The 19,689-nt window shown below is 42.6% G+C and overlaps 1 protein-coding gene across 2 annotated transcripts; it reads right to left on the bottom strand.

Moving 5' to 3' along the window:
• Positions 1-1,045: 1,045 nt before the first annotated feature.
• On the bottom strand, positions 1,046-19,234 carry LOC100644449 (paired box protein Pax-1). Of its 2 annotated transcripts, none has more exons than XM_048409235.1 (3): positions 18,236-19,234; positions 2,929-3,546; positions 1,046-2,248 (listed from the first exon to the last, which is right to left on the bottom strand). In XM_048409235.1, the coding sequence occupies exons 1-3, from the start codon at positions 18,252-18,254 to the stop codon at positions 1,782-1,784; spliced, it is 1,104 nt and encodes a 367-aa protein (XP_048265192.1). In that variant the 5' UTR covers positions 18,255-19,234; the 3' UTR covers positions 1,046-1,781. The 2 variants fall into 2 exon arrangements, with proteins under 2 accessions (XP_048265192.1, XP_012168436.2); XM_012313046.3 differs by having other exon boundaries at positions 2,929-3,573; positions 18,236-19,232.
• Between the last annotated feature and the right edge of the window lie 455 nt (positions 19,235-19,689).

The following is a 19,689-nucleotide window of genomic DNA, read 5'->3' as shown; positions in this document are numbered from 1 at the left end:
GGCTGAAATCTAAAGCTCCGTTTGCACCGTTCGGACATTTGAACGTTCGAGTTTGAAATCTCAAATGCAAGCAACCGGAGCAATTTATAGTTGGCAATTATAGACTCGCGTTTAGCCGCTGAAACTATGTAAATACATTGTGCCTTTTCTTCTTCCTACGTCGTTTCTTAAGCACGGCGTCGACTGTTTCTGGAGCGGCGATCAAACTGAATACGTAGCTTGTGCTTCGATCGATTGGAAACTCGTGATTGCACGAGCACACCGACAACTAAATCTGCCAACGACTCTGCCGGTTTTTCTTTCATTCTGGATCGCCGCGTCTCAAACGAACTTCTCCTTTTGCTTCGCGGAAGCCTTGGTAATTACGAAGATCACCGCAACAGATTAACTTCGACTGAAATACGGCCGCGTTATTTGAACGTTCGGAAATTATGTAAAGATAGAAAAGATAATAAATAAATAAATTATTTACTATCATCCGTAGGGAAGCGAACGTTCGAAAGGTGTGCCAAAAAGAGGAGAAGTTGTAGGACATCTAAAGCACCGTTGTATTCTCGAACTCTTCAGCGTGCCAACTGAGCCGTGAGCTAGGAAGTAAATTAACGTCGGAGGGCGAAAAATTTTCGGTGAATTATAACGAAGCCGCCGTGCAAAGAGACAGTTCGTCTGAGATACCTTGTTATCAGATCGATCTTTTCGTTGTCTCAGATCAACGCTGATAGATGCTACCGACTCGCGTGGTATTTGTTACACGTAGAAGATAATACGCGTTATTATGTGCATCTAAAGTCGTATCACGAAAATAGACGGCTATGTAATTATCGAGAATTAGTGTTAATTTCATTCAAGGCACTCGTGTATTTGTAATAACTACAGAGACTATAGAAAGACTTAAATCTCGTCATACTTATATTTTACGCGAGATTAACAAATTTGTTTAATACATACCAGGTACCTTGGTCCTTTGCAGATTTTCCTCTTCGATTTCGAAGTATGGATGGAAAAAGATTGAAAGAAGGAAAAGAAGTACGTAAGTTCGTTGTTTAACTTGACGGAAAATATATATTTCCCAATGACAAAAGTTGCATTCCATAAAAAAGCATGGCAGAGGACTATAATCGCACGATCGTGACACGATCGTACATGTTTGTCAGTTAAATAATATCGACAGCATCCTCCCAATTTAACGGGGGAGTTTTTCTCGAACGTAAATCTCGCTTCGCTGGGAATAAACGATCTTCTTTCCTTAACGATTATATCTTTAAATCTACGCAAAGTTTTGAACAAACATACAAAAAAAAAAAAAAAGAAAAAATAAAACAAGGTAGACGATTAAAACAGTATTCGCAGGTTCCACGAGTAACGTGCAAATCCTTTTTTCAAAAGTTGCAACAATCTCGATCGTCTTCTCTCACAGTCCGTTTCACGAATAATAACGAACGTACAATTTTCTTTATGGCACTCGAAGGAAGGCACTCTTGGCAAATGACGATAAAAATATATAATACTGGTGAGATGATATACCGTTATTGCCAGCCACACCCCATTAGGTACTTATTCGTATCTCTTTCTCTATTCCTATATTTCTTGTCTTTATTCTCACTTACAACCACTTACTTTCATCGTTTCGATCGTCCTTTTCCTTAATTACATATCGATTATTAACTCATGGATACATATGCAACCACTATGTGTATGTCTTATACCACGATTCAGTTACTTAGTCTTTCCACCACTCGCGTTTACTATCCGATAAAATCCTATCTAACGTCACGATCGTTTCAATTACAGGGACTAGCTGGTTGACTGTTGGTCGCCGACGACTGCATCATGATCGACTGTACAGTGAGAACCGGTGACGTGGTTGCCACGGGGGTCACGGTGTCCGAATGGTGATGATGATGATGGTACAGAGCCGACGCGTAATACTGCTGATGATGGTGATGGTGGTGCGGATGATGGTAACCGCCGGTTTCCTCGTTGTTATTGTTGCTGGCAGCGTTGTCGTTGCTCTGATGATGATGGTGGTGACCGTGGTGATGATTATTGTTCACCGTAGCGCACAATGGCGACGTTGGCGACGGAGACGACTGCGAATTGATCAAGTTGCAGCTGGTGGCGAGGATGTCGTGAACCGTGTGAGAACTCGGCCACTGTAGACCGACGGAAGTAGCCGTCTGATGGCCGACACCGGGATGAATAGCGGTCGGGGAAGACGGTGACAGCTTGCCCGGCGTCGTCGGCCCAACTGGAAACGCACCGGTACCAAATTGGTATGGAGAGGTTCGTTCGAATTCGATTATTCAGCGTTCGTATCAGGATGGAAGAAAGAGACGCGACTGTTGCCTGATATCCCGCGAGCTCGCTGCTAGAACTAAACGCACACTTCAAGTTGCGCTGGTGGAGAACGAAGTTTTCTTTTTTGGACAGGTTTGTGTTTTTGTTCCTCCTCTCTGTCGTATCGGGATACGAAGAGAGAGGAGGTGCCACACCTACTGTGTTCTTCCACCAATGTGTCACGTACCGTGCCCGGTAGGTTGGCGTCTCGAGCGAGAACTTTGCTCCGAATGCAACTCTTGAAAGCTATCAGGGAATCACGTTGATACTACGAGGGACGAAATTTCACCCAGTGCGGTCCATTTTATCTCAGAAATCACCCGAGTCGAATAAATGCTACTCGATCGAATAACAACAATATCAACTAAGTAACACGAAGACGGGGTGAAACTTCCACCACGATAGCCTTTAAGTGTTATCGATAATGGCACGTCTGATACCTATACGTATCTATGTATTCATGTACATATATCGTTGATATAATTATCTAATACAACGCGGATCAATGCGAACGCGGGAAACTGAAAATCGCAGAAAGTTCTCGCTCGAGGAAGAAGAACAAGAAGTCGCGAGATCATTGAGGCTACCAACCTTGATGATGATGATGATGGTGATGATGCGTTACAGCGGGCGGCGGCGTTGCGTGATAAGGCGTCGGCGGATACGGGACAGGACAAAGGGCGGCTCCAGCCGCGGCCGCGGCCGCGTACAAATGATGATGATGGTGATGATGCGCCGGATGATGGGGATGATGATGAATCGCGGTCGCCGCGCCGACCTTGTTCCTCAATATCCTCGAGATGCTGCTCACCGATGGCACGTTGTATTTGTCGCACACGCCATCCGACAACAAACGATCCCTGATCTCCCAAGCGAAGATACCAGGATCCTTCAGTTTCAATTGTTTGATATACTGGACCACCTTCGGGGTGGTGACACGGGGTTTGCTGCCACCGATCGCGCCAGGCAGTATGCTGCCTGTCTCGTGGTACCGGGCCAAGATCTTGCTGACACAACCATGGCTGACTCGCAGCTGCCGCGAGATGTCGCACGGCCTGATGCCCAGCTGTGCAAGCTCCACTATTCGCAACCTGACCGCATTTGGCAAGGGTCGGCCATTTACGAACACACCCCCTAATTGGTTCACCTCGCCGTACTGTTGCTGCTGCTGTTGTTGATGGGGCTGTTGCTGCTGTTGCTGCTGCTGATCTGCACCGAGTTCGCTGCCGTTACTCTCTGTCCGTAAACAACGTCGAACGGTACATTAACTTTTGGTAACTATAATAGCGATCGACTCGAGACGACCAGACTCGATATAGAAATTTTATTTGTAGCTGTTGTTTCTTCAAATTACTCTCCGGCGGTGGAACATTCGTTGTACAATCTTAGGCTGCCCTCAGACTATCATTGCTATATCTATATATAAATATTTCAAGGTTCTCAACTAAAAGGATCAACGTGTACATATTGTCAGTACAATATCGTCCAACAATTGTTGATCGTCTGAGGGCATTAGCTTAAAAATAAAGATTTTCTTCATTTATATCGGAAGAGAGCGAACACATCGAGAGCAAGTTCTCATCACTTGCGTATTAACTCTGGTCGTCTTCGTTGTTGTCGAAGAACGGTTGGAAGCAGTGGAAGAAAAATTAGGCAGCTACCTTGGGTCGGTCGTCTTTTTAAAACGTGGTTGATTACGTCGCGACCCTCCGGGACCATAAAACTCTTAATAAATTTCTGCTTCATTCGGTCCTCTTATTTCGGATACGTGACACCCCGTTTCTCAATTTGAATCTCGCGTTCCGATTCGCGGAAACAGCAACGCGACGTCGACTTATAAAATCGTTGCGAAGGGAAAGCCATGGATAATTTTACGTTACGTTGGAGCGTAAAACGAGCGAGTAATCTCGCATCGATTCGACGGGTTAGACTACTAAATAACGCCACTATAATATACTTCGCATCGAGCCTTACACCTGGCGCCTGGGTTGGGTTTTAATGAGATGCAGATGTACGTCGGTTGCCTCTACTCGGCCGAGCTCGTCTGTAACAACCCTTAATTAGCGAAGCAATGCCCTAGCAATTGCCCCTAACTACGTTCCAAACCCACCTAAATTCCATTCTCCGGTAAGCAAAGACAACAACCCGTCACGAGAATAATAAGAGAGCTATCTTTAACTCGAGAGACCGATGCTCAAGTGTTGTTAGGACTGCCGGCGAGCACGTTAATTTTCCATTATTCAGGAAAACGCAGCGGATATATAGGCGATGCTCGAAATAGAATTTTTCGCCGATATGCGAATACCTCGTTCTATATTACTTTACGATCGACACGAAACAAACGTAAACGAGAACGAAAACCAAAAGGAATTGAACGTCCTCCTTTTCGCAAACAGATGTCTTCTCGAGTGCAAAAACGTTAATGCGTTGACATCTTCCAGGTTCTTTGATGTCGAGGATCGAAAGCTTCTTTCTTCATTTTGCATCTATTTGAAGTGGCGTGCAGTAGAAATAGAGAGGTGAACGGATATCCGTGAAGGAAGTACGAAGTCGTCATCGAGGAACGCGAGCGTACTTTCCTCCGTGCATGGAGGGGGCAAAATTTATGTGGCTTGGCCCTTTCTCCCTTCGGTTACGTCGGTCTCCATATTCCCTACCCATCGTCTCTCTTTTCTACGCGAACGCCGAGCTGACGTACGCGTTACGGAGAAGAGGAATAAATAAGAAAACCGCGGCGGAAAGGAGGGCTCTACGATGCCTCCGTGATTCCTGGAAGAAGAGTTTCGTCGGCGACGCCGCCGACCGTAGAGACGCGTTTTTGCGCGGCCACCGGCCACCATTTTTTTTTTTCTTCGTCCCCCTTTTCCACATCCCCTCGATCTCCCCGTAATGGCGGCTTCTTGGCAGAGGCGCGAAACACGCGCCCTTTACGCCACGTTTCCACCATCAACGATCCTCTATCAATTTACGCGGGGGCAAGTTTGTTTTACAATTTACGATGCTTCAAGTAATTTTCAATGGTGCGACTATCGTTTCTTTCGCTGTTCGCTGATAGATATTTACTTATTTATCCATCTATTTATTTATCTATTTATACATGGAAAATGCTCTATTGCAGATTATAGCTACAATACTTCACGTACTCGATGTAGAGCAGTAAAGGCGAATAAGACATTATTATCGTGTAGTTTAGAGGATTACATAAAAACAACGATATAATTTTGGCGATTGTAATTAAGAACACGTAGAATGGAAGTTTTGAAGAGTTTGGAAGATTCAGGAAGAAAGTCTACGAAGTTAAGTATTTCATTGCTGTGTATATACACGTTCTATTGGACGGATCAGGGTAAAGTAAGTTAGCTGTGTAGTAATTTTGTGAAAAAAGCGGAGAGGAAAGGTCTGGAAGGGTCATTGAGTCGCATTTTACTTGATGTTAGATTTATATTAGATCGTTATATTTTATATTAGATATGGTATATACGAACGATTAAAACAGTTCATTTTTCTGTTAATAAATTTAAACAGGAAGATAAGATCGTCAATGCGTCTCCGTTCTTCTGGAGAACGTAGACGAAGAAAGTTTTGAGCGAGCTCATAGCCGTGATCGTTTTTTAGCATTGGACTTTCTTCGTCTTATCTATCCAGTTATCGTATTAATAAAGCGTTTCAAAGACGAGGGTGTTCCGATTTTAATACCTTTACGATAATTTGATTATTTTTCGAGTTAGCGCAAGTTAGTTACACGAGTTATACACACGACGTAATTTTTATCCACCGTCGACAGGTTGGCAAATATTATCTTTAATCCAGAAAAAGCTCTCCGGTTTTAATCGAAAGACAAACGAGGAGGCGATTTTCGAAGAATCACCCCGCTAAAAGGAGCGAGTTTTTCAGCGGATCGCCGATTCGTGGAACGACCCCGACGTGGCCCGTTAAACTCCAACGATTTGGACTTAATGACCCGCGTTACATTAAAACTCCGTCTTTTTGCCGGCGAACCGTTCGATCGCGAGGGAGCAGCGCGGGCTCGTTAAACGGAAGACAAGCCCCGTGGTTTATGCGTGCTCCTCGTCGGCTCTCTTCTATAGGTGAGTAATTAATGAAGGGATAAACCGCTCGCATGATAGATTTATAATTACGATGAATTCCCTTGGCTCTAGAGCTGTTCCCACGAAACCGTCGACAACTCGCCGAATCGAGATTACGCTCGCGATAGAATTGGAAGTGAAGTGGAATTAAAAATCTGTCGGATAAGACAGAGACGTTGATAGTTAAAATTTCTAGGCTGCGAGATATGGAGCCTGATTATTTAAGAAATAGGAATATTTGTTCTAACTTCTCGCCTTTATAAGTAACGAAAATGTAAAACAATTATTATCTTCGCGATTGTTAATAGCACACCTTACGTTCAACGAAATGTTTCTTTTTTTTATGCGATCTAAGGGAAATATTTTTCTTGCTCCTCGAGTCTTAAAGGACCTAAGCTCTAGAAATCCAATAAGGGTCGGCAATAAATTCTCGGCGGTTTATAGGTTTCTCCCTAAGTCTACCAGCTTGTAAGTCCACCCGATAACAGGAACGAAAACATACTAGATTCGAGAAGACAAATATCGAAATCTTATAAACCAATTTAGACATTGCACAATACATTGATTTCTTTGTAAAGCATATGGAGAAGAATTTCGTCTTTCAGTATTGTTACAATGAATATTAATTGCCTGTGAATATGTTTCACCTTCGATAAAAGTGACATGCTTTTGATTGATTTTGAATCGGTTCTTGCTGGTTCTCCCGAATTACTGGAAAATGAAGCTACCTTCTTATTGTAACAATTCTATCGATTGAAATGTAATTGACCGATCCACATATGCCTCGTTGGTATAAAGAATACAAATTCGCAACAAGTTTTGCCAGTTTATAGTTGTTTATAGTGCCAGTTTATAGTGCTGGAGATATTCATCTTCAAAGTTGAAAGCTTTAACACGTAATGGGAGTAAGATCGCTGGAAAACTGACTTTTTGATCAATTACGGAAAAACCGGTTTCACAAAGTTGTTAGGAAACTAACATCTATGTTCTGTAAAACGACTAGAGGAATCCTTCTTTTTCAAGTGCAGCTCCGACCTCGCCAGTTTCGAATAAAAGTAATTGTTGAATATATAACATCAGTAATTTCGGCGTGCAAAATATCTTTATGTTATAATACAAAGTTATCATTCTGTCCATTTCTGAATTATTTCTTAGTGTATGCGTGTAGGAAGTGCAAACAGCCAAGAAATTTCTTTCTAGGGATGGAATCTTAGACATACGCGAAGAATATGGCTTTCGAGCCTCAGCGTGTTTTACTTTCGAGGGATGTCGTCGCGCTACGAATATCTTTAAGCTTGATTCACACTAGCGATCACGGTATGGTCAGATCACATCGAGTCAACCGTCGGTCAAAATCGCTATATACGTAATTCAAGGAGAGCATTCACAGTAGGCGGTACGATCGGCTCAAGCGAAAATCTGTTGACCATGGCATCGATATACTAGCAATAAAAACGGCGGTCAATGCGGTCAACAATCGAAAAAGAACACCGAGGGCAAGCGTTTGATCGATCGTGATCCGACCGTAACTTTGACCGCTGGTACGAATCAGGCTTAAGAACCGGAGCGACGAATTGTAAACGTTAAAGCGTACGAGCTCATACCTATGAATGTTAATAAACTCTACACCGTCAATGTTCCTCAGTTGACAGTATCAGAGAAAAAGAAGAATGTCCCGAATGGGAAAGAGATCCTCCGGGTGCAGAGCATGTGTGCAGACACACACGCGTGCACGGTTCACCCTCCTCAACGATGAATACGTGTATTACACGCGTGTAAAATGACTACACGCGTCGGACCCTTTGATGTCGGCCATTTATCACCGTAGACCGGAGAAAAAGTCTAATAATATTGCGTGCGCCGCGACGTTCACGCGCGTGTGCGCGCGTGAAATGGCCAGATCGTTGGTTCCACGCGCGCGATTCGCAGACGTATGCGTCCACTCGATCTTCCTACGACGATATATTCCACCTCGATTCGCGGGATCCGAGAAATTTGAGCGGTTCTTCGCGTAGACGCAGGAGAAAAGGGAAGAAAGGGAAAGAAAATGAAATGAATCACAAGCGAATCAACGGAAGCTTTATAAGTTAACAGACGATTTTACCACAATCGTGGGTTATATTAGAGAAACGATGGAAGTCGACGTCATGCTCGTGATCGAGATTGATAGCGCGAGTCCAGGCATAATTGATAACGTCAAACCGTGACACGGACATTACGTTGAATGGTCGATTGATCGAAAACCATGCGGACCAAAGGTATATGATACCTTTATAGAGATAGGTTGCCTTCAATTTATGTAAGTTCATAGAACGAGCTTCGAGAAATCGAGTATAGGTACTTTTATATGTTAACAATTTGTACTTCTGCCGCTTGGATTGCAATTCGTAACATTTCAGATACGTTCCACATGAGCTGTCGTATCGGGTAATTTATGTTCTCGTTATTTTGCCAAACATTTTGAAATTTTCCCTTCGAATCATAATTTGAATAGGTTCCAGATATTTTCAATAACGTTCAACTCTAGCATGACATACTACAATTTATGTAGCAATATAGCTTGCACGACACAGTATAGCAATGTATCAAATAGATCAGTGCACGAGCTTTTACACAGATTCGGTAATAACGTGGACAGCTAACGACAATTTGACGTTTACGACGCGCAACTGAAAAAGTGAAACATGGTCCTAACTCGTCTCGCACGTGGTCCTAAATCTCTTCGATCTCGCTCGCAGCTATATATGTTGTTATTCGTGTAAACCGTAAACGATCCTCCAATTATTTCTCGTGGCATGCACGCTTCGTTTTCCAAGGAACGAAGAAGAAAACGATAAAAAGCAGCGAGCCGGCGAGACGACGACGAGGGAAGGATCGACTAATTTGGTAGCTGGAAATTTGCGAAAACGATACCGGGGAGGCGGAACAAATTGTCGCGGATAAAAGAAGCAGCAAAAATCGGCTGGTGCGCGCTGCTGGTGTATAAGTAGAAAAGTTGAACGACGGACGCGCGAGTCCGTGATGTGGGCGTACACCGGACGAGTGATGGATGTCAGTGTCACCCTCGAAAACACGTGTTCCGCTTACATAGATGCCCGAAACGCGACCAGTGTTTGTCTACCATTCTCACTCGCTAATTATCGACCCCTCTGCCTATCCCCTTTGTCGGCCTCTCGCTCCTCTTTTATAGAAACGGATCTTTCGTTTAATTTCCGCGCTCGTCTGCACCCCGGCGCCCACATGTCACTGATTAGTTCCTTCCAACGCAAACGCCGCGCCGTGTCGAAGATTAAAGGTTCTTCGTTTTACACCGTGAACGTGGAACAAGTTGAAACGGTCTGAAACGATCTGGAGCAAGTTTTGGCTCGAAATCCATCGAATACAGTGGTACAGCACTGGATAGCACTGCTCTGTATCGCTCGCCTTCACGCGTTACTGTGTTCTTTTATTTGTATTTATGTGACATTTTCGGCCAATACGCCTGCCCATCTCTACCTTTGCATTCAGTTTATACGAAACAATCAGATCTACATTCCTTGCTTCGATCTTTTCCATCCAGCTCCATACATCGTTAGAAGGTAGGCTTATTTAACGAATATTTTGGAAGAAAATAGGTTCGAACTGTTTATATGGAAGTTGACAAATGGAAACGTTGCTTTCGAACATAAGAGGATTTCGATTAGATAAATTCGAAGTTTTGTAAGTACTTTAAGTAGAAGATTAGTTGTCGATATCCTTGTGGTAGCTTTCTATTCGCTTCAGCTTTCTATTGAACAATATCCAATGATATCCCTAATATTTAGTTTCTGTCTTTCACTACTCGACCTATCATTTTTATAAAATTCCTTTCAAATTTATTAGCAGTTTAGGTTTCCTTCAAATCTAATCAAAGTGTCCAAGTAGTCATAAGTACATGTACGTTCTCGAACTCTACAGCCACTCGTGTTGATATTCGGAATCGATTCAAATAAAGCGGAACATAATCTCCTACGATTAACAATAGAATGTCATAAAGCGAGACCTTTGTACTAGAAACTGACTCGTATTCGTACTACTACGCATTGAACTTGGTCTCATCGCCAGCGTAGAACGTTCTGTAATTAATTAAATTAACGAAAGGATAGTTAACGAGGTGGAGTCGCGGAGCTAGTTAGGATTCGCGAGATCGTTTCATGGAATGGAGAATATTCTGAAGGGTCGTGAATCTTGATATTTAGCCGAAATACTTAGCGGAATACCGAGTCGATGCACGAGCATAGATTTATAACACGTGCTCACGTTGAATCCGCAGACGTTGAAAATAGTCCTGTCATGTTTCATCATTATTTCCAGAGGCCTCATAACCTGGGCACTGGCCAAATAGAATTGTTAGGACCTATGTGCCACCTCTTACGCAGCCATAATGTTAATAATTAACAAAAGAGCGTTGAACATGTGCTTCCGACTCGTCGTATAACAGCGCGTTAGTTCGCAAACCTCTGTTACTTTTCTTCGATTCTGCTGTGAAATCGAAAAGATTCTCAATAATTCGAACGGGATTTCGCATAATCTAAAAACTGGGAATTGTAATCGAATCGTCTATCGCGTTCGATCCAAGTATAGCAATACACGCAGTTACATGCAAGTAATATAAATCGTAAATCATGTCACGTTATCGCGAATGGTTAATTTATATATGCCAGGAATATATTTTTCGCGAACTCTTCAAGAAAAAAAAACTCGTCAGATCCCGACATCGAAAGAACGGATTTTGAATTTTTTTCGTCGATTAGCAGAGAGTCTATTTATAAGCGTGAAATTTATGCAACTCGATGCACGAGGAAATTAATTATATGCTAATCGCGGTACATTTTTCATGATAACCCCGTTTGACCTCGTCGAACATAGTTTCATCATAGCTCTGCCGATTTCCACATGCGGCTGCCGAGCAAACCGAGTGTTACGATGATTTTCAATCGAACTCTCTGATTCCTCTGCTAACGAAACACGATTATCTCGTCAAGCAACTCTACTCTTCAAAATGTTTCACCGTGACGTTTATGTTCCTTTTAAATATCCAACCATTTCCTTTGAACTTTAAGCTCAGCTTTCAACCACGCTCGATAATACTGATCGTTTAATGTTAATTCGAGCCTGCACGATTCAACTTTTTAATCAGCAGTTAAATCGTGATTTTGAAAGCGTCTCTTCTCGTCCACGAAATTACGCACTCGGTTTATTCATTAAACGCTTAACGAAGAGATTTGTAAGTTTCCCGCGCGATTTCTACTCGGCTTCCCTTTCCCTCCGAGTGACCGTACCTTTCTTCGCGCACCCTAAAATACACGCGTGCAAAATTTATCTCGCACACGCGTGTGCGTGAGGCCGGCTCACATCTGGAATACGCGATGACAGTGGGACCGAAATATATTCGATCGACGAACAAAAAACGCGCTCCGCCGAAAATTACGTTCCCTTTTTTCACTTAGATCCTTCAAACGCGGCCCGATTTTCGTTGAATTAAACAAATAATATTCCTTTCGCCTAAATGATTAATAGCTACCTTGCCCTTCCATCAAATTTAGTCTCTGCGCGTTCGGAAAATTGGCTAAAGGAATTAAAATACCAGATATACGAGACACTTTGTCCATATACCTAACAAAAACGAAAATCACAGAAACTGCCCAATAATGCAGCATCGCTCGAAATAAAACGATTTTACGATCCAGTTCGATGAAACGATGTTTTAGAAACGTACGTATTCGCAAGACCTCGTGGAATTTCTAATTTGAAGTTAGCAAACTTGCGAGTCTACCTTTGAGATTTCTAAGGAAATTTATCGATCGATCGTTTTGTCTATTCTGGCATGATTCATCATTCTGTATAATATACCGAAGACAGAATCGAGAGAGCTAAGTTTTCCTAGAGAAGACGAAGACCGTGAAGATGAATACCGAAGTATATAAACGAAGAGCGAGCCGTAATTGAAAGCATGTTCTGTGCCGAGACGAAAATTGCTACTCGACTCTGAATGCTATAGAGTCGCGACAGGTTTTTGGGATGGGCTATTAGAAGAAACCCCTGTGGCGGGCCGCCAGGATCTTGAATCACGAGACGAGTATGCAAAACTTCACGTCCAAATCGTGCAAGTAATAACTTGTCAACGATACATCTCCGGATCGTTTCGCCTTACGATCGTTGTTTGTGGATGACTATATGCCGTATCTAATAGTCCATACGATACGTTCCACCTTGCCACGCTTTCATAGCCAAATCGCGATCCACGCTACATTACCTGAGGTACAGTCAGAGGATTAACTTCGTTAACGTCAGTCGAAAACATTCTTTCGTCTTTTCATTCGCAGCTTTTAATTTTCATCCCTATAGGTACGTGCGAATCGAGGTTTTCGTGAAAGGTTTCCGTTCACAGAGGCATTGGTACGCTTGCGACAAGTTCAATGAATCAGAAAAATCATTGAAAAATTATCAAAACCTTTAAGAGTTATCGTTTCGCGTGAAACGTTAGATTAGATATTACAAATGACACGTGTTATGTATAAACTGTGGATGATTATATAATATGGATTCAGATTTTGAACAGATTTTTTGCAATATCTGACCTAATTCGTCTTCAATCTTTCTAATAGGATTTACATCAGCAAACTTTCGAGATCAATCGAGGCAGGTGTCCTGATACGAATAAAAGCATAGGATCAAATTTAACTATCTTAAGTAAATAATATAAATGTCAAAATAAATAGAAATATGTTTCTTATTCCAATTAAGATATTTACATAGTTTAATAGTTCACATCGTTTACCGTACCAACGAGTCGATTATGTTTCCAAATTTATTCGTTAATATCCGTTCGTTTAAATGACCGAAGAGATCGTCGTCCAATAACATTTTACCGAAAGTTCCGTAATCCCGAAAATATAATTCTGAGAACGAGAGAGACACATGAAAGTGTTGCTTAACAGTCGCAAAAAAGAAGATATCATCTCTTACGTTTTGGGTAATCTACTATTTACGTATTTAGCGATATCGCGACGCTTAAATCGCTTGAATTAGCCTTTAAGTTTGTTAGGAATTTAGATAAATGCAATTTTGGTGTATTTAGATAGTAATTGGTAGATAATCGTTTTAGCTTCACTTCGTAAGACAATGTTTTAACGTTCTTGCAATTAAATTCGATGAAACATCCGAAATGAAACATTTTACGAACCGGTCCGATACGACGATGTTTTAGGAGCGTTCGGAGTATTTGCCGAACCTTTAGGAACCTGTAATTTGTAGTTAGCAAATTTGCTTTAAATTTAGTCAAAAGTCATTGTAGCAAATACGGAGGTTCTGCTAGGAAATTAGCTTTAAAAGGGTCGAGAAATTAACAAGCAAATTGTCGCGAAGTTTTCAAACCTTCTGAGAGGGATGAAAGAGGATTCGAAACATCCCTGAGAAAGGAAGTCAGAGACAGAACAGTTGGTAGGTAGCTCGAGACAACTCCAGAAGCTAGCACAAGTATTTGAGCAGTCCTTTGTCAACTGGACCCTTAAAAGCTAGCTTCCTTATTTAACTAGAACAAACGGTACTAATTGAACGCTAATGAATCTGTAACTGCATGTTGGTCTGACAGTGTCAATAATACACGAGACGTTCTGTCGAATCTTTCATAGGGAACAATCTGACTTTCTACTTGGACTACAGAGTCGAACAGTATCCTCCTTTCATTCAAATTAACGCGAAAATCTTTCCCAATGTTGTCTATAAAAGAACTACGTGAAATGTCTACGTAATATTTAATACAGACCAGCTAAATCTTTGTCTTCGTAAGAATTTATCAATTTTAATTTTTTAGCTTTCTCTTTGTATTATTAATTTGCATAAAAGCAGATATCGGAAACCTAACAACGAAACATACGCATTTATTCCCACTACATTTGATATTTTCATTTTAATCATAATCTTCTATGTTACGAGTTCTATCTTATCTATTGCTATATATCTATATATCCTAGCGTTAAAGCAAAAGTACATCATTGTTTCTAACTAGTCTGGACCTCATGGTACCTCATGGTATATTTCTTATAATATTTAGTAGGTGAACTAAATCTTTGTCCTCGTAAGATATGAATTTGCATAAACATCGACAGTCCAACAATGAAATATACCTGTTTATTTTCACTACGACGTATTTACAGGTCTATAGTTCTGGCGTTAAAGCGAAGGTATAACAATACTATTCTAACTGGACCCCCACAGTAGCAGTTAAGAATTAAGCATCAGCCGACCAGTGCATTAATCGCTTAATTATTCCACGTCGATAGCAGCGTGCACATTACGAGCATTGTTAAACGCGATTGATGAATCTCAACGTCCACAGATAGCTTTGTGAAACGGTTCGCGATCAGTGCAAAATAACGGAGGATCGTTTAACGGTCAATCGTTCGTTGCGAAGTGCCATGACAAATTTGTATTGTCCGCCGTAATGTCTCACCCACGTAAACAGGCGTGAAGTAATACAAAAGGAACATAAAACGTCGTTTTATCTACGAAATACGTTTCCAATGTACCGCGGTTACATATCGAGGTCTTGAACCGTACATGTGGCTACGGCTGTATTGGTGTCAATGACTTCAGAGATTGTCAACGTCATTGGAGAAAAAAGCAGAGCCCGATAACACAGGCGTTTTAAACCGACTCAAACATCGCCTCGGTTTCCATCGTTCTTCTTTCTACACGCGCTGCGAAATTTTACCGACTTTCACAACGGTCATCGCGGTCTTAAAATATACCCTTCGAAGCAGAATAACATTTTTAAAATTGAATCGAAGCACTTGGATTTCCTTGAGAAGTTGGAAGAATTAGCGCGCTGAATGACGCGTAAGAAACTTTCGGAAAAATTACGATCGATCAGCGGTAATAAACGTCGCCTTTTACAACTTTTCCATCCGATGTCGCAATGAAAAATTAAACGGTACGTTTCGTAGATTTATGCCAGTTACGCTATAGTACGTGCTGAAAATTTCATTGGAACCGGTTAACGTTGCTACGAGCTACGAACGATCGAAAATAGCGAGAAACGCTGTTTTCCACGATTTTCAGCCTGAAATCTAAAGCTCCTTTATCGTACAGACCTATTTCGACGAATTAACGTAACCGGCTGTATATTTATCATTTATCATCGAGAAAAACACGACTCGTACCTATAATTTATTCCATGTTTCCTGCACAAAGTCTTCGTCCTAATCGAATCCTTTTTGGGGAACACTCATGTTAATAGATTTTCTAATTGTGCGTAAGTAAGATGGATAGGTTGGCCTGCAATTCGTACGTGTACAAAATAATGTCGCGCGTCCATACGTCTGTGTAAAGATCGGTATTGCTGCAAGGGTAACGATAGATCTAGGTCATCGGCAGCGTTTCGCGCGTCACAATAAACGTGGAACATCATCGAGATTTATGATCCTGCGTTACCAAAATGTAGGTCATCGTGCACTCGGTTCAGCGTCGTCGATCGGACGTGTCATTCCTCTATCGTAGACGTTCTCCAAAAAAGATCAACACTTTTGCGATTGTCGGATACTCATCCTACCGAAAAGAGGATTAATCTCTTGCGGAAATCGACGAAAAATAGAGTCAATTTCAAGAACCTTTCCCGGTGAACATTCGAGAAAACATCATCGCCAAAGTAAGATGTACAAAATTCTTATTAAATCGATTTCATCCACTGCCTTTGGAAGTGACAATATCGTCAACGTACAGTACGATCGACATTGTACAAGGAATAGACATTTTTTCAGATTTGTTGCGACAAGAATAATTAATCGAAGAAGATGAAATCGGAGGATAGCGTAATAACAGCCAACGTTACGATAACATATATCAGAGGAAATTCTCTCCGTATTTCCAAAGATCTGTTTAGTTAACAGAAATGCGCAGTTGGCTGGACGTTTCACCGGTATCTGGTGGCATAGATCACGCTCCCCGAGAACCGTCTGCGAAACAGTCTCGTTAGGACGGTCCACTTCGATATTCGTCAAGCCAGAAAACGCTGCTGACATAATTATTAAACACCGAACGGATTCGTTCTACGCTTCGTGGCCACGGCCAGTCCCGATATACGGTTGCTACGGCTGGTCGAGACTTTCAGAAGGAAAAGAAAAAAAAAAGGAAGAAAGATCGAAAGCAGAGCGATAAGCAGCCGAGGAGGGCATCCGGCACCCAGCAAGGTCAAAGGTTTCTGGAGAAATGAGTACAGTATACTTTCTATGAATGGATCGACTCGTGGCATCTTTCGCGCGAATTATTCCACCATTTGCCAATTATTTATATTTATGCTCAAGCTTTCGTAAATCCTATCGATCCTATCGGTTGTCCAAGTTAGCACGCTATTCAGCTTGCGTACGCTGATGCGTACGCTTTCGCCCGTATGTAACAAGTAAATAAGTAAATAAATTTCTGTTTTCGCATATTTCTTCCCCTTAACTCTGCTACCAGTTCTTTGGATCTAAAATTATTGGAGAAAAATAGAATACGAAAGGATCGTTGCTGTATAATTTTCCACTGTAAGCGTATGTTAAAAGCGTTAGAAGTATGTTAAAAAGAAGAGCGAGATTGGGATTCAAAAATTATAATACGAGCCCTCCTCCGTTAACAAATTTCTTTCGGAAAATCGTCGTTGATACGCGTTTCTCGTAAATGAATCGTCTAAAATTTCTTTCGAGCAAAAATGATTGAAAACGAAACAGAAAGCCTCGTTGAACGATGACGTACGATCGAGGAATGATCGAATGTTGTTTGCCGAGACTGGCAGAGCCGATAGAAGAGATTTAGATGCATTCTAGCGATCGTAAACAAAAAATTCGAACGAAACGAGCCTGTGCACGGTGTTTAGATACGCTCGTGTTGGTAGATAATTCTGGCAACCTATTTCATTATCGTACGCGATTCGCTTGAAATTAATAAGTGGCGAGCGACGGCGCCACACGAAGATACAACCAAGCGCCACGTCTCATTTAATTATAAATTCAATTAGGTCGAAGTTGATTGGCATATGCAAACACATCGCGCGCCATCGAGATTCGATCTTTCATCTCGTCGAACAGTCGCATTCGGGCAAAAACGTACGAGAAGAAAATGAGTTTCGCTAGGAGACCGGCATCGAGACACCCGCGATTCATCGCTCTATATAACGTTACATCACGCTTTGAAATTTCGCCGCAGATAAGACGCCGATGGTCCCATTAATCGCGAAACACAAATAACGTGACGCTAACGTAAGACGTTAGTTTGACGAAAGTACGTATCAAGCGTGGTAAATCAATCCTATGGCATGCGACGCTAACGTAAGTTTATGCCAATGTAATGTAACAGCTACATACAGCAACATATCTCTTATTTTTAGCGAAACGTCGGTGTTCGATGCATCGTTACGAACGTCGACTATCTCTTAATGTTTTACAATTTCGGAGAAGACGTAACAACTGTCCTAAAACTTTCCAGCGAAGTTTCTCGCATCCAACAAGCTCGAAAGTTCCGCTTGTACGAGTTTCAACCGTTCGATCGCGTTAGTTACATAATTAGACGGTTTAACAAATATCGTTGAAATATAATTTGCCGCAGATACGTTCCTCATATTCTCCAGCTATTTTCAGCGACATAAACCAAATTCTTCTTCGACTGTTCCAACTGTTCCAACAAACCAGCAATGAATTCTCCTCAACATCCAGCAATGTTTATTAAAAAAAGATTCACAGGTACATTACGTAATCGTAGTTACGTTGTCGGTGTGGTATGAACACGAAGGGGGAATTGTTACAGCAATTTCTCACCTAACACGATGGGATCCATGAGGAAGAGCAGCCTTGCAGCCGTCGGCTACGCGCAACGCGGTTCCTCCAGTTCCTCCTGCCCCGCAGACCTTGCCCCGTTCACTCAGCTTTTCTCCGCTTTAATTATACTATCCAGGCTGCGATGGCGCGATTCGCTTATTCGATCTTTCGATTCACCGATCTCGGCAATAGCTTCCAAAGCTCGTGCAACGATCTCATAAAGTCTGCACTGCGTTCACCGTGCACCAACCGTGTTCCTTCGACTATCAGCATCCCTCCCGCTTCACATTTTCCACCGATACGTGCAACCGATCGCTCCAATCTCGAACGATCTTGCGATCTTGAAATTCTCCTATCGTACGCGTAACAACGAATAACAGAGTACGTGGGTAATTAGCTTCGGCGAGGAGGTATCGGTAAGTCACTTGGGCGAATGCGGAAAGGACGCGCGAGCCAGGTGAAAGGTGGAGAACACTGGAAGAATCGAGTGGTAACGAGCGTGAAGGGAGCCACGCCGCCTTCCTTCGTCGTCCTTCATTCACGCGCACCGAAGGGGGACACTGAAGGCGTTCTCGCGGCTGTACACGGAAAAACGCGACAATTGAACGGTAAATAATCCGGTGTCCGCGGTACCGTGTCCGTGTGCACTCGCCCTATAAAAGAAGAAACGTGCACATAAACGAAAAAGAGGAACAAGAGAGAGGGGCAGGGGGAGGGAAGGGGCAGCGAGAACGAGAAAGGCAGTAACGGCGGAGTCGCGGCTAGACGAGACGAAAAAAGAAGCACGGACACGGTCAATGGTGCGCGGCTCGCCCTTCGCTGCCTCACTGACTGGGGCGACAGATTTACCAGAGCAGAAATAAGAAATCTCCTCTCCGGCTAGTAGCGTAGCCTTTAGAACGCGGTCCCCCGCCTGCTCTCTCGTGTAAGTAGACTCCTTCTACGCGTGTACGTGTACGACACACGAATTAACATAGAAGGAGAGAGCGTATCTCTGGTGATTGAACGCGTGTGTGCGTGAAAGAACGTACCCACCTACTGTGTACTCTTGTTTTAAGCGTGCGTGATCGTGCATACTCGTCGCAACGAGAGCGAATAAGAGGAAACATAAAGATTCGGCGAGAGCGAGTGAGATAAAATATAGAGGAAGATGCTCATCCGTGCAGGGAAGATTAAACGAGGATAGAGAATGGAAATGGGTGAGAAATATGCGAAGAAGCGCGAGTAGAAAGGAGATGGAAGATGAGAGGGCTGCAAGTGGTCGATCGACCAATCGGTGGCCGCTCACACTAAAGCTCTGCGCACACTTCTGCGCATCCGTGTGATCGAGCAAGTAAAGTACACGCTCTCTTGTAATTATGATCCCTTGCTATTGTGTGCGCCGGAGTAGGAGTGCTGGTGCGCACGCTCGACCAAGCACGGCCAATAATCACGATGGGACTAAGGGGGAAAGT

The sequence above is a fragment of the Bombus terrestris genome, chromosome 10, assembly GCF_910591885.1.
Source record: "Bombus terrestris chromosome 10, iyBomTerr1.2, whole genome shotgun sequence".
NCBI classification, from domain to species: domain Eukaryota; kingdom Metazoa; phylum Arthropoda; class Insecta; order Hymenoptera; family Apidae; genus Bombus; species Bombus terrestris.
This window is presented reverse-complemented; position numbering and strand designations above follow the sequence as displayed.

Excerpts from the sequence above, each read along its gene's own strand:
- LOC100644449 (XM_012313046.3), bottom strand. Across the intron at positions 2,249-2,928 it reads CCATCATCATCATCATCAAG|TTGGGCCGACGACGCCGGGC; the intron begins GTTGGTAGCCTC and ends GTGCGTTTCCAG.